General features: G+C 37.0%; 1 protein-coding gene across 1 annotated transcript in view; it reads right to left on the reverse strand.

Annotated features, from left to right (window-relative positions):
- PPIL4 (peptidylprolyl isomerase like 4) overlaps positions 1 to 13,243 on the reverse strand; it is a 35,196-nt gene that overhangs the window by 9,025 nt on the left and 12,928 nt on the right. Inside the window, exons 8-11 of the mRNA XM_045499988.1 lie at positions 11,244 to 11,368; positions 8,761 to 8,827; positions 6,754 to 6,865; positions 2,423 to 2,519 (exon numbers count right to left, since the gene is read on the reverse strand). Coding sequence (XP_045355944.1) covers positions 2,423 to 2,519; positions 6,754 to 6,865; positions 8,761 to 8,827; positions 11,244 to 11,368 — 401 coding nt within the window. The remainder of the gene's footprint in view (positions 1 to 2,422; positions 2,520 to 6,753; positions 6,866 to 8,760; positions 8,828 to 11,243; positions 11,369 to 13,243) is intronic.

Below are 13,243 nucleotides of genomic sequence, written 5' to 3' on the forward strand. Positions count from 1 at the left end.
GTATCTGTAGATTATTTATTATACCACCAGATGTGACATTTGTCACATCTCTTTTCCCTTGCTTAGCTACTATCTTCTGCTCACTACTATAGTCAACACTTGTAGATGCCAAATCTTTCCAGTTAAACACAAATTTGAGATCTCCCGTCTTCTTTTCCACAGTTACTTCCCCGAGATCTACCCTAAGTTAAACTTGCCTTTCCTTTTGTTCTATTTTTTAATCTTCTTAGTAGTAGTCTAATTTACAGCAATTTCTTTTTTCTCAAGATCCATTAAAGTGTATCTCCACCATGACTTTGTAACTTAAAACTTACTATAAAAAAAACTTACCAGATTATTACATTGTCCTCTAAATCTCCTTTCCTTGCCATAGTAACAAAGTAACATACAATATAGAATGAGGACAATATATCTCTTACATGTTATACTTTTTGTTTTTTATCTCTTACATATTATAAACACATGTTCTACCAATCTAGTATTTTACCTGAGACTATAAATGCCTTGCTGAAATGAAATCTATCAACTACCAACAACATAAAGACCACCGTATTTGGTCAGACTCAAGGATTTCCTTTTTCTTGTTCAATATTCTGTTTGAGAATGATTAACAATGGTTTACATCAGGACATGTCTGTCTTCTCCGTCAATTTCAAAAGACTGAAGGCAAGCATTTTTCAATACTAGTCAAATGTGGTTGTTTAAATTAATTAAAATTCAACAAACTTTACAGTTCCTCAGTCCATTTCACATGCTCAAAAAACCACATGTGGTTACTAGCCATACTGGATGGTGGAGATATTTTCCAGCACTGTAGAAAATTCTACTGGAGAGCACTGGGCTACAGATTTATTCTCAAACATACCTGGTTTCCTTTCTTAACTTTCAGTAATCTATCATCTTAAACTTAAAACATTTTAATACTACATATTCTTTCTTTGCAGCCTGACCTACTTACCTCTGTGAGGGAAAGACACCTCCCTGTACTTTATACTCTATGCCTATACTTCCTTTTATTTGTCCTACCCACTTCCCTTCTTCCAGCTGCAGTTACTAGTAAGTCTAAATTTAATTTCAAAGATTTGTTAAATAAACCTCAAGTGTATTCCATCCACAACCTTTTATGATTTTAATATTTCAATCATATCTCCTCTAATGTTCACCTTTTTAGACTGGAACTTAGCTTACTGTTTGCTGTGTATGCATGTGAAAGCCTCTCCTCATGTTGATTGTGTCGGTGTATTTCAGCTTTATCCAGCTGTTACACCTTACAATGTTTCATGTATTGTAGTCAACACATTTTTTTTAAATGAGTATATAACAAGTCAACCTGATATTCATCTTTCTTTGATGAATACTTGGAAAGGAAATGTCTAAGGCAGTGTGGGAAAAGAGAATCCCTAAACTACTAACAGAAATTAGGAAACAAAGAAACCATTTACCAGAAAGAATCACAAAAGAAATCACTTTTGCAATGTGTAGAGTGATAGATTTATAATGAGAATATCAATGAAAAAATTGAATTGAAATGACATAATGTAAGCAGTATGTCTCTGATTTTTTTCTCAACCTAAAACCTCAAAAAACTTAAATTAAATGGTCAAGTCAATGAATTTCTTTTTAATCCTATAAAAAATCAACTCTTGCTGGGGCGCCTGGGTGGTGCAGTCGGTTAAGCGTCCGACTTCAGCCAGGTCACGATCTCGCGGTCCGTGAGTTCGAGCCCCGCGTCGGGCTCTGGGCTGATGGCTCGGAGCCTGGAGCCTGGAGCCTGTTTCGATTCTGTGTCTCCCTCTCTCTCTGCCCCTCCCCCGTTCATGCTCTGTCTCCCTCTGTCCCAAAAATAAATAAACGTTGAAAAAAAAAAATTAAAAAAAAAAATCAACTCTTGCTGACAGTATGAGCCAAATAAATATTTGTTGCTAGACTGACAATGTACTAAGCAGAAAGAAGCAACCTAATCAAATAAAATAACAAAAAGATTTTGTTAATCTACACATTTACCATCTCCAAAGAAGTTAAACATTACAAGGAAGGTTAACACCAAGAATTTAGCTAAACTATATGAAGAAAATTTCTGACTAAGGGGAACTGAAAACATTACAATTATATACAGAAAATACAAATCTTACCTGAAGATTTCAGAATAAGTGTTAACCTTAACCTAAGTGTAAGGAGGGAAAAGAATTTGGCTAAAGATCTCTTTGAACTGTAAACTCCATAAAATAGAGAAAATACCAAAAAGAGAAAAGTATATGTAAGACGGTGAAAAAATATTAACAATAAACTAAATGATGTCTTCACAAACCATCTGGATTCAGGAACCTTGTCTTCTACAGAGCTTATGACTTATAACATATCACATAGTACTCTACACAGAGTGGATGGTCTAAATCCACCAATTGGTTCTTGTGAAGGATACTCCTGCTTGGGCTTTACTTTATCTTTCAAAACTAAATTAGATGGTTTATCCTGTTCCTTTTCATACTCCTTGAAATCACTCTTGGTGTATTTCCCACCTATTTATTAAAAAAAAAGAAAAGAAAAAAAGAATTTAGTAAGAAAACTCACCTAATTTATCAAAGAACAAAAATTATTTTATAAGAGGTATAACATGAGCTATTTTATAAGTAGCATATATACTGAGGAACAGAAAACGAATGAAGATTAGTAATTCATTCTCCATTACTGTTTTTAAATGAAATCTGATACCTATTTTGCTAGGTAGCCCTATGCTGCCACCTAACAATTTATGAGAGTATTACAACATCAAACTTTCAATCCTAAATTACACAATGAATACGTTCACTGGGAAATAATGCAGTGTTTAAGGAGAACCATTGAGTCCATAAGAAAATTAGGTCCAAAGGAAATTGATGGCTTGAGACTGGAGTCTGAGATCTGAGAGACTTATCTTGGAAGAAGTAAGGCTTTAAAGATCTCTGATCTGTCAAAAGAGACAGACGAAAATCTCAACAGAGCACCAAGCAGATAGGGCACAGTAGGATCCACACAGAAATTCACTAAAGGGTGTGAGAGGGGAGGGTTGGCAAGAACACCAAAGACAAACTGTGTCTGCTTTCAAGTTCTTGCTTAAGAGCACCTTTATTCCTCCCGAGTGCCAAAAATGAAATCAACAATCCCTTCAGAAAAATAGGACCTATCGTTCTATCTTGACTGGCCTTCAGTGGCAGGGCAGGGAAAAAGCATCATCCTCTGCAGCCCCTTGACTCCAAGCCTACTCTCCTACCAGATGGAGGTTCAGTCCTAGACCTGCTGACCAACCTGCCTTTCCTATCCCCTCAACTACCATGACGAAGTGCTTCTAGTGGGAGGGCTTCGTACACAAGGGCCAAGACTGAACGTACAAGTAAAGCAAACTGCAGGTACACAGAGAGGTGTTTTGATTGGGAATCCTACATACAACCTATCATCAGGTTCTTTAAACAAAGGAGAAAATAGGAATAAAAGAAGTAGGTAAGCATCAAAAACAAAATGAATCTACCTGGTAATTCCAGAGACTCTTGAAACAAAAATGGCCAGTAAACAACATTTCACAATATTTCACGTGAACATGAAATAGACAACTGCACACATTACAACACTGATAACTATAACGAACAGGTACCATTTCATCACTGACAAAAGATTCTGTGCTTGTCAGGAGTTTCACTATGGATGAGGCAGTTACGGTATAATGGAAAGAGCAATGGATTAAAGTGAAAAGTTCTGTGGTCAAATCCTGACTCTAGTGGAAGGTCCTACTTCTTTGAAACTCATTTATATTCCTTTCATTTGTAAGCCGAAAATAATACCTACATTTCACAGAGCTATAAGACAAAGTACTTAGCACTGTGAATGGTATAGAGTATATATTCAATTTATTAAATACGAATCCATAATACATAAAACTATCTCAAAATTAACTACAGTTAACAAATAAACATGTTTATGATGGCATGTGAAGCTAAAGCATCTGTCTCCCTTGTCACTCACATGTGGATCTTGAGAAACTTAACAGAAGACCATGGGGGAAGGGAAGGGGAAAAAAAGTTACAAACAGTTACAAAAAATAAACCACAAAAAAAAAATAAAAAATAAAAAAAATAATAAAGCATCTGTCTCCTATATGACATTTTATTTTATTTTTTAAAGAGTTTATTTTAGGGGTGCCTGGGTGGCTCAGTTAAGCATCCGACTTCGGCTCTGGTCATGATCTCATGGGTTTTAAGTTCAAGCCCTGCATCAGGCTCTGTGCCGACAGCTCAGAGCCTGGAGCCTGCTTCAGATTCTGTATCTCCCTCTCTCTCTCTGCACCTCCCTGCTTGCACTCTCTCTCTCTCTCTCTCAAAAATAAGAAAATATTAAAAAAGAAAAAGATTTTATTTTAAATAATCTGTACACCCAATGTGGGGCTTGAACTCATGACCCCAAAATCAAGAGTTGCATGTTCTACCAATGAGCCAGCCAGGAGCCCTCCTCTATAACATTTTATTTTATTTTATTTTATTTTAAGTTTTTAAGGTTTATTTATTTATTTTGAGAGACAGAACAAGCAGGCAGGGGAGGGGCAGAGAGAGAGAAACCCAAGCAGGCTCTACACTGCCAGCACAGAGCTTGATGCCAGGGTTGAACTCACAAACTGGGAGATCATGACCCGAGCCGAAACCAAGAGTGGGACATTTAACTGCCTGAGCCATCCAGGCGCCCCTTAGAGAGGACTTTAAAGTGAACTTACTTTTTTCTAAAATGTTATATAGGAAGGGCATCTGGGTGGCTCAGCTAGTTAAGCATCTGACTTTTGGTTTCAGCTCAGGTCATGATCTCACGCCTTCGTGGGCTCAAGCTCCACATCAGGCTCTGCGCTGGCAGTACAGAGCCTTCTTCAGATTCTCTCTCTCTCCCTCTCTCACTGCCCTTCCCCCACTTGCACTGTCTCTGTCTCTCAAAATAAATAAATAAAGTTAAAAAAAAAAAAGTCCTCTGTAAATAAACTACATTGAAACCACTTAGGAAGGCAGTATCATTTTTTCAGTGGGTGGATATGTTAGGAAAAGAATCGAGAGGAAAAAAAAAACAAAAACTAAATTAAATCCTATTTATATCATCAGTTTATGTGACTCTCAATCACTTCACAAGATTGTGCTTCAAGTTCTTTCTCTGTGGTGAGGAACTGTAATTATACTGGCTTCACACATACCCCAAATGCTAAAATTAAATTAGCTCTTTGGGGAAAAAGCCCCATAGAAGAGCTACTTCTGGACCAGAACTAGAGTGCATTAGGCCAACAGCTCCTCTATAGTTCTTGAATACACGTATTTGATTCTTTTGTTTACAAAGCTGCAATTACTACATGTGAAAAACACGCCACCTTAGTGCATTTAGTTTTCGCGAGTCACTGAAAATAGAGAGCAGTGTGAAAATCTAGTCATGCAATCCAGCACGACAGTTTCATGGGAGAAACCAACACTATAGGGAACCCTGACCCGTCACCATCTCCCACCACGGAGAACACAGCTTCCAGCGGGCCTTCCTCACCTATTTTGGACATTGATCATTTCTTTTTCTGAACTCCCACAAGGTACCATGACCTACCAAACAAACGAGCACATCACTCTCAAGTGGTGTTCTTTCTTATTTGGAAAAAAAAAAAAAAAAGAATTCATAAAAATCATGGGAAAGAAAGAAAAGTTTTATAGAAAAAGAAAGTAATCCTGGAATTCCTAGTAAAATTTAGCACGATGTGGTGAATAACTGTCAAAGTAAAATCTTCTAAAAATACTGCATCAAAAATCAAAAACTTACATTATTTTAGCATACAGACATTCAATCTTAAGTTTGACATGCTACCACCAGAAATTCAGTTGACATATATATATGCGTATGTGGACAATGTCATATGCACAGGGACAGTAAAACAGAAGAACAAAAGATTAGAAACTTCACTGTCCATTAATAGAACTAGTCCAATAAATTATGATATATACATTCAATAGAAAACTGCAGCTGCTGAGAATGTCACTTTTATACACTAACATGAATTGCTCTCTTAGATGTATTATTAAATGAAAAATGCAAGATATGAAGGCAGTATGTACAGCCTGCATCCATTTGTCTTATCCTTTTCTAAAGTTGAAAATAATACATATAAAATATATATACTTCCTTTTTTAAAGGAGAAACTTATAAATATACATAAAATATATATGGGGAAAAAACACGTTGAGAGAAAATTCTCAACATAAAATAAACACATATGCATGTCTATTCAAAGAATGTATGCGGAAAATAAAGAAACAGGTGAGAGTGGTTACCTCTCGGAAGGGAAATGGGGTAGATGAGGTGCAGAAGTGGGAGAGTTTTTTACACCACCTTTCATGGACCTTTCCAACTTTGTACCATATGACAACAAAAACAAAAAAAAACTGTTTTGCATCTAAAAGAACCAAGCCACCACAACCATCATTTTGCAAATATCTGCAATGGCTTAAATGGGTTAAAAGTAATTTATAATACAGTCAAAGCCAGTAAATATGTTCATCATCAGCTTAAAATACACATACACACATACATACACTCCCCTTTATCTTAGATTCTCGATAGCAGCTATGTGAAACCATAAATGGCAGAAGTTACATCAATGAACATTTCTCCTAATGAGCAGCACTAAGTCAAAGGAGATATACACGCAAGCACGCTCACACGCACAAGCACACACACTGAACAGAAACAAAGGAAGATGAACCAACATACCTTTTCCTTTCCATTTAACCTTTGCAACAGACTGGCTAAAATCCACATGTATTCTTCTGTCATCTATAAGTACATTGTCCATTTTGAAGAATGCTTTCTCACAATCTTCTTCCTGAGAGTAATTGTAAAAACTCAAGCATAAATCTTTATGGAAAAGATTTCTGCAGCTTCAACAAATACTAAAAATACAAAAGTTTGTTTTTACCCAAACTAACATTTGCAAGCTTATTACACGCGAAATGCCGTTAAATGTTTTGTGCCCAGTTAACTCTGGTAACAAGTGTATGAGGAACTACTACCTGCTATCATCTCCATTTTCTCAAAGAGAAAACATCAGTTTAGAAAGGCATAGAAGTTGCCAAAGGTCAGCTGGCAAAGGTGAGAGCCAGGACGTGAGCTGAGGCAGTCTGACTATAGTGGACATACGTATACTTACAAATTGTGTTCCCCAAGTCCAGAACCCCTTTTACTCAAAACCCAAAAATATCCCGAAAGTTCAAAGTTGTTTTTATAAATTTGGTGTTAAAATCCATTTGACAACAAAACAGTCTCCTAACAGGAGACTATGGACTTAATTTATTCCACTTGGTATGAATATGCATTCATTTCTGTCCAGAAATTGTGATTGATTACGGAGTGCTGACCCAGAGGAGTATGACACAGTCCACAGGTGTGTGTACACACACACGAACACAATTACCTAAGTTCTGAAAAAGCCTGAAATCAGAAACAAAGCTATTCCCAATGGTGTGGATAATGGACTGTGGGCCTGAGATACCAAGGTCCTTGTTACATAAGGATTCTTCCCGTCAGCAACTTTGAAACCCCGTATTTCCATTTCGGACATCTGAACACTAGGAATGATGCATTTCAACCCAGCACTGATCAACTATCTCCTATATTCCTGGAAATGTATCCTTTGGTCTGCTCACAACTTACTACAGGCAATTCAGAGAAGCAGACAAAAAAATAAAACCTAGTTGCAATCATATTTATTTACCATGTATGTCAAGAATTAAATGGATCAGGGGCGCCTGGGTGGCACAGTCGGTCAAGCGTCCGACTTCAGCCAGGTCATGATCTCGCGGTCCGTGAGTTCGAGCCCCGCATCAGGCTCTGGGCTGATGGCTCAGAGCCTGGAGCCTGTTTCCGATTCTGTGTCTCCCTCTCTCTCTGCCCCTCCCCCGTTCATGCTCTGTCTCTCTCTGTCCCAAAAATAAATAAACGTTGAAAAAAAAAATTAAGAAAAAAAAAAAAAAAAAAGAATTAAATGGATCATAAACTCCAGGAGGATACAAAGCTTTAGCCATCTTTGTATCTATATCATTTAGAACATCATCTGATACATGGTAGGCAATCACTGGGGGCATAATTTTAATCAAGTCACATGACCACTATGTGTCTCCACTTACTTATTTGGAAAAGGAGGACAGTACCTATTCTCACAGAGTTGTAAGGATTAAATGCATATCAGGTAGTGTAACACCTGACTTAAAGAAAGCTATTTGAGTAACATAAGCTCTTATCATTATTATTATAGATCTAGAAGGTACCATCTAATCCAATATTCAGGTTTTATTTATAAGGAGGGTAATATCTAGAAATGAGAGTTCCAGATAAACTGTCAAATATCATATAATAGTGACAGAGCTCAGATTAACACCTAGAACTTTACACTCAGTCTAGTTCTCTATTATTCAATTACAGATCTATGTAAACAATGCTGAAAAATCATTTCTACAACATGAAAGACATTACCTAAAACGTTAAAGTTTTAAAGATACACTCAGACTGTACCTGAATCTAAACTAAAGGTACATATATTAACACCAACAGATGTTGTATTTATTTAAATAGAGGATATAATAAAATTATTTTTCTCGGGTGCCTAAAGGGCAAATTAATTTTCTAATCTCAGAGACTGGAAAAATTTTATAATTTTTCATACTTTAACACTATATAAGACCAAAATAAATATAAACTTAATATATCTATATAATGACCTACCTTTTCAAATTCAATAAAAGCATAACAAAGGGATTCTCCTGTCTTCCAATCCCGGATAACTTCACAACTGAAAGAAAATTTGGACAAAGTGACTTTAAAAAAAAAGCATTTACTCTTCCTCTTCAAAAGTGAAGAACAAAATACGCCATTTATTAAAAGTCAAAGTTAAACTCATGGAACTATATTTCTCCCAGTTTCTTCAATAACAATTCAAAAAAAGTAGTTCACCAGTGTAGTAACTAAATTATCTAAATTCTACTCTAAATGCCCAATCTTGGCCTAAATTCCTAATGCACTGAAGAAAGAATAACAGTATTTACTTTACCATGCCAAAAGCAAACTAATGCTAAAAAAACTCTTTAAGTCTTTATTCACTTCTAGTCCAAATGTAAATGAATTATAGAGTATACAATGATACTGCAGAATGTATACTGTAGTATACAATGTTACTGTATGTAAATTCATACACATGTACATGTTTAATAAGTTTATACTTTGTAGGGTTTTATTTTTTTTATTTTCTTGAGAAAGAGAGGGAGCACGCATGTGTGCAAGGGAGGGCAAAGGGAGACAGAGAATCCCAAGTGGGCTCCATGCTCAGCACGGAGCCCAGCGGGCTTGATCTCATGACTATGAGATCACGACCTGAGCTGAAATCAAGATTCAGACGCTTAACTGACTGAGCCACCCAGGTGTGCCCTTGAATTTTAATACAAACCAAGCTCAAATTAAACTTCATAACTATAGCTATTAAATAGAACTAATCCATCTTAACAATCAAGTGAAAGGGCCAATAAGAGGAGTTGAAATCACCTGGCTTGCCCGTTTACTCACATACCTTAAGTCTCATTTTAAAAACATGAAATGAAATGAATAGGGAAATAAAACATTGTGAGACAAAGGAAAAGTAATCACATTATACCATATGGATCAAGTGTTATGACATTTACATATATTAAAATGTAAATATGGAATAATGATCTAACCAAAACTATGACACAATCAAAGTAGTAGGAGGTATGAATGAAGATGGAGAGGGCCGGAAGAGAGGTAAATCCTCATATGCCTCAGCAGGAAGTCAGTATATAATATCTAAAACTCAAAAATAAAAAGTAGCAATATAGGAGTATTTTTTGTAAATATGATATACCATAAGTACGTGGAGGAATAAAGTTGAGTAGCCATTTATGGAAAGATTTTTCTTTCAACAGGAAGAATAAAGAACGATTTCATAGGCAAAAAAAAAAAAAAAAAAAACAAATAAAAAGCCCCAAAAAATAACCTAAGAGGAAATTCTAAACATAAAATAATACTTTTTAATCAATTACAGTTGACCCTTGAACAACATGGTGGTTAGGGGTCCCAGCCCCCTCCCCTGCAGTAAAAAATAAGCATATAATTTTTGACTCCCCCAGAACTTAACTACTAATAACACAGTCAATTAATATATATTATGTATATTACATGTATTATATACTGTATTCTTATAATAATGTAAACTACAAACAAGAAAATGTTAAGAATAATAAGGAAGAGAATATACATTTATAGTACTATACTGTGTTTATCAAAAGAAATCTGTGTCTAAGTGGCCCCCTGCAGTTCAAACCTGCAGTTGACCATGCAGGTCAACTGTGTAATTGACCTTCCTCAAGAATATTTCCCTTTCTCACAGAAATACTAGCTTCATAGACTTTTACATTAACAATGCAGGGGAAGAAAGCACTATTAGCAAAAGAAAAAAATTTGGGAAAATTTAGATTCAAATTTATTTTGACATAGGAGTGCCTGGCTGGCTCAGTCAGTAAAGCATGCGACTCCTGCCCTCAGGGTTGTGAGTTCAAGACCCATGGTGGGTGTGGAGACCACTCAAAAAAGAAAAAAAAATTAATTTTGACATAGATTCTAGGGAGAACTTATATAAGTATTTTAAGTATTAAAGATTACTGAGAATACTACAGAACTACTTAAACTGTTCCATTCACTTCCTGTCTTAGACTGAAAATGTCTGTTGGAAGTGGGAGAATCATTCAATTATATATGTGTGTGTGTATTTGTGTGTGTATATTTCTATATATACACATACACATATAAATACATCTTTTTCTCCCCTGCTATGCAAAAGAGTCATCTGTAAAATTCACCAGTACAAAATTCTAGAGTTCACAGATTCATCCAAAAATGTCATTAGAAAACCACCAATACCTAGGGGCGCCTGGGTGGCGCAGTCGGTTGAGCTCCGACTTCAGCCAGGTCACGATCTCGCGGTCCGTGAGTTCGAGCCCCGCGTCGGGCTCTGGGCTGATGGCTCAGAGCCTGGAGCCTGTTTCCGATTCTGTGTCTCCCTCTCTCTCTGCCCCTCCCCCGTTCATGCTCTGTCTCTCTCTGTCCCAAAAATAAATAAACGTTGAAAAAAAAAAAAAAAAAAGAAAAGAAAACCACCAATACCTAGTTTTTCTAAAATCACTAATTCTAGAGATTACCTTCTTATTGGCCCAAATCTTGAGAATATTATCTCCAGATCTTCATCTGTGGTCACTGGATTCAATTTACACACAAACAGCACATTTTCTGGAGGTTTAATATCTGCATCAGGTAGGTCTCCCACCTAAATTGTAAGTAAACAAAAATATAAATCAATTCCTTTGTTGTTTCTATTCTAACTACCCTACGTAAGCCCAAAATGCTGATTTCCCTAAACAACTGAATTTACATTTGAAATTACAGGCTCAGGGGCACCTGTGTGGCTCATAAGATTGAGCCCCGCTTTGGGCTCTGTTCTGACAACACAGAGCCTGCTTAGAATTCTTTCTCCCTTTCTCTCTGCCCCTTCCCCACTTGTGTGCTCTCTCTCTTTCTCAAAATAAATAAACTTAAAAAACAAAAAATAAGAAAGAAAAAGAAAGAAAGAAACTACAGGCTCAGGAAAAGAAATCTAAATAAGATTGCAAAATCTGAAACTATACTGTATTAATAGCTAATACTTGTCTGACTTTGTGTGAATACCATGCTTCGCACTTCACACACACTACTGCCAATTCTTTAAATTTTTTTTTTTCAACGTTTATTTATTTTTGGGACAGAGAGAGACAGAGCATGAACGGGGGAGGGGCAGAGAGAGAGGGAGACACAGAATCGGAAACAGGCTCCAGGCTCTGAGCCATCAGCCCAGAGCCCGACGCGGGGCTCGAACTCACGGACCGCGAGATTGTGACCTGGCTGAAGTCGGACGCTTAACCGACTGCGCCACCCAGGCGCCCCCACTACTGCCAATTCTTAAAACAACTGTGTGGTTTCCATTTTAAAAATGAGTAAAATAAAATTCAAGAATGTTAAATAATTAACTGAAGGCCACCCAGTAATAAGCAACAGAGTTGGGATTTGAGCCCAGATCTATCTGGCTTCAAAGTCCCAATTTTATCTCCTGTTTTTCTTTTTTCAAGTACTTCATATATTAAAAAAAAAAAGTATACAAAGTATATCTAAGGAATGGAGCATGAAAATAAAAAACACCCACGATGCCAACTAGCTTAAGAACTAAATTGTCCCTTTGGGCACTTTGGTGGCTCAGTCGGTTGGGAGTCTGACTCTTCATTTCGGCTCAGATCATGATCTCGCAGTTCATGGGATTGAGCTCTATGTTGGGCTCTGAACTGATAGCCTGGAGCCTACCTGGGATTCTCTCTCTCCTTCTCTCTCTCCCTGACTCTGCACTTCCCGTGCTTGTATTCTCTCTCTCTCAAAATAAATAAACATTAAAAAAAAAAAAAAAAAAAGAACTAAAATGTCCCCTGATCCCATTACTCTGTCTCACCAGAGCAACAAATATCCTGCTTTTTGATTTTCCTTTTTGGCCATTCTCCTGTATCTTCAGAGTTTTCTCAAATAAATATGCATCCCCAAGCAATATAATTTAGTTTTGCTTGTTTTTAAACCTTTGAAAAATATGATCATACTGACACTAGCTTTCTGCATTAGTAATGCTCCATTCTTTCTGCGTTGTTGTTTGATGCGAACAGCAATAATTCAGGGAGAGTGTTTCTTGTTTTTTACTCTCACCCTCACTATCATCTTCTACTTCAACCAAAATGAACTCGACTTCACAACCAACTACTGCACTGAGTACGGTATCCCAGTTCTACTAAAGGACCAATGAGGGTAAGTGTGGGAGAACACATGATGGAAATGGTTTCATTGTGGGAACACTGTATTTGCCATGGGCCTTTAGATGGGCAAACAATACTTCTTTATACATAAATTTGAAAACTCTCAGTAATGGGGCGCCTGGGTGGCGCAGTCGGTTAAGCGTCCGACTTCAGCCAGGTCACGATCTCGCGGCCCGTGAGTTCGAGCCCCGCGTCAGGCTCTGGGCTGATGGCTCAGAGCCTGGAGCCTGTTTCCGATTCTGTGTCTCCCTCTCTCTCTGCCCCTCCCCCGTTCATGCTCTGTCTCTCTCTGTCCCAAAAATAAATAAACGTTGAAA

Source organism: Leopardus geoffroyi, chromosome B2, assembly GCF_018350155.1.
Source record: "Leopardus geoffroyi isolate Oge1 chromosome B2, O.geoffroyi_Oge1_pat1.0, whole genome shotgun sequence".
NCBI lineage: Eukaryota > Metazoa > Chordata > Mammalia > Carnivora > Felidae > Leopardus > Leopardus geoffroyi.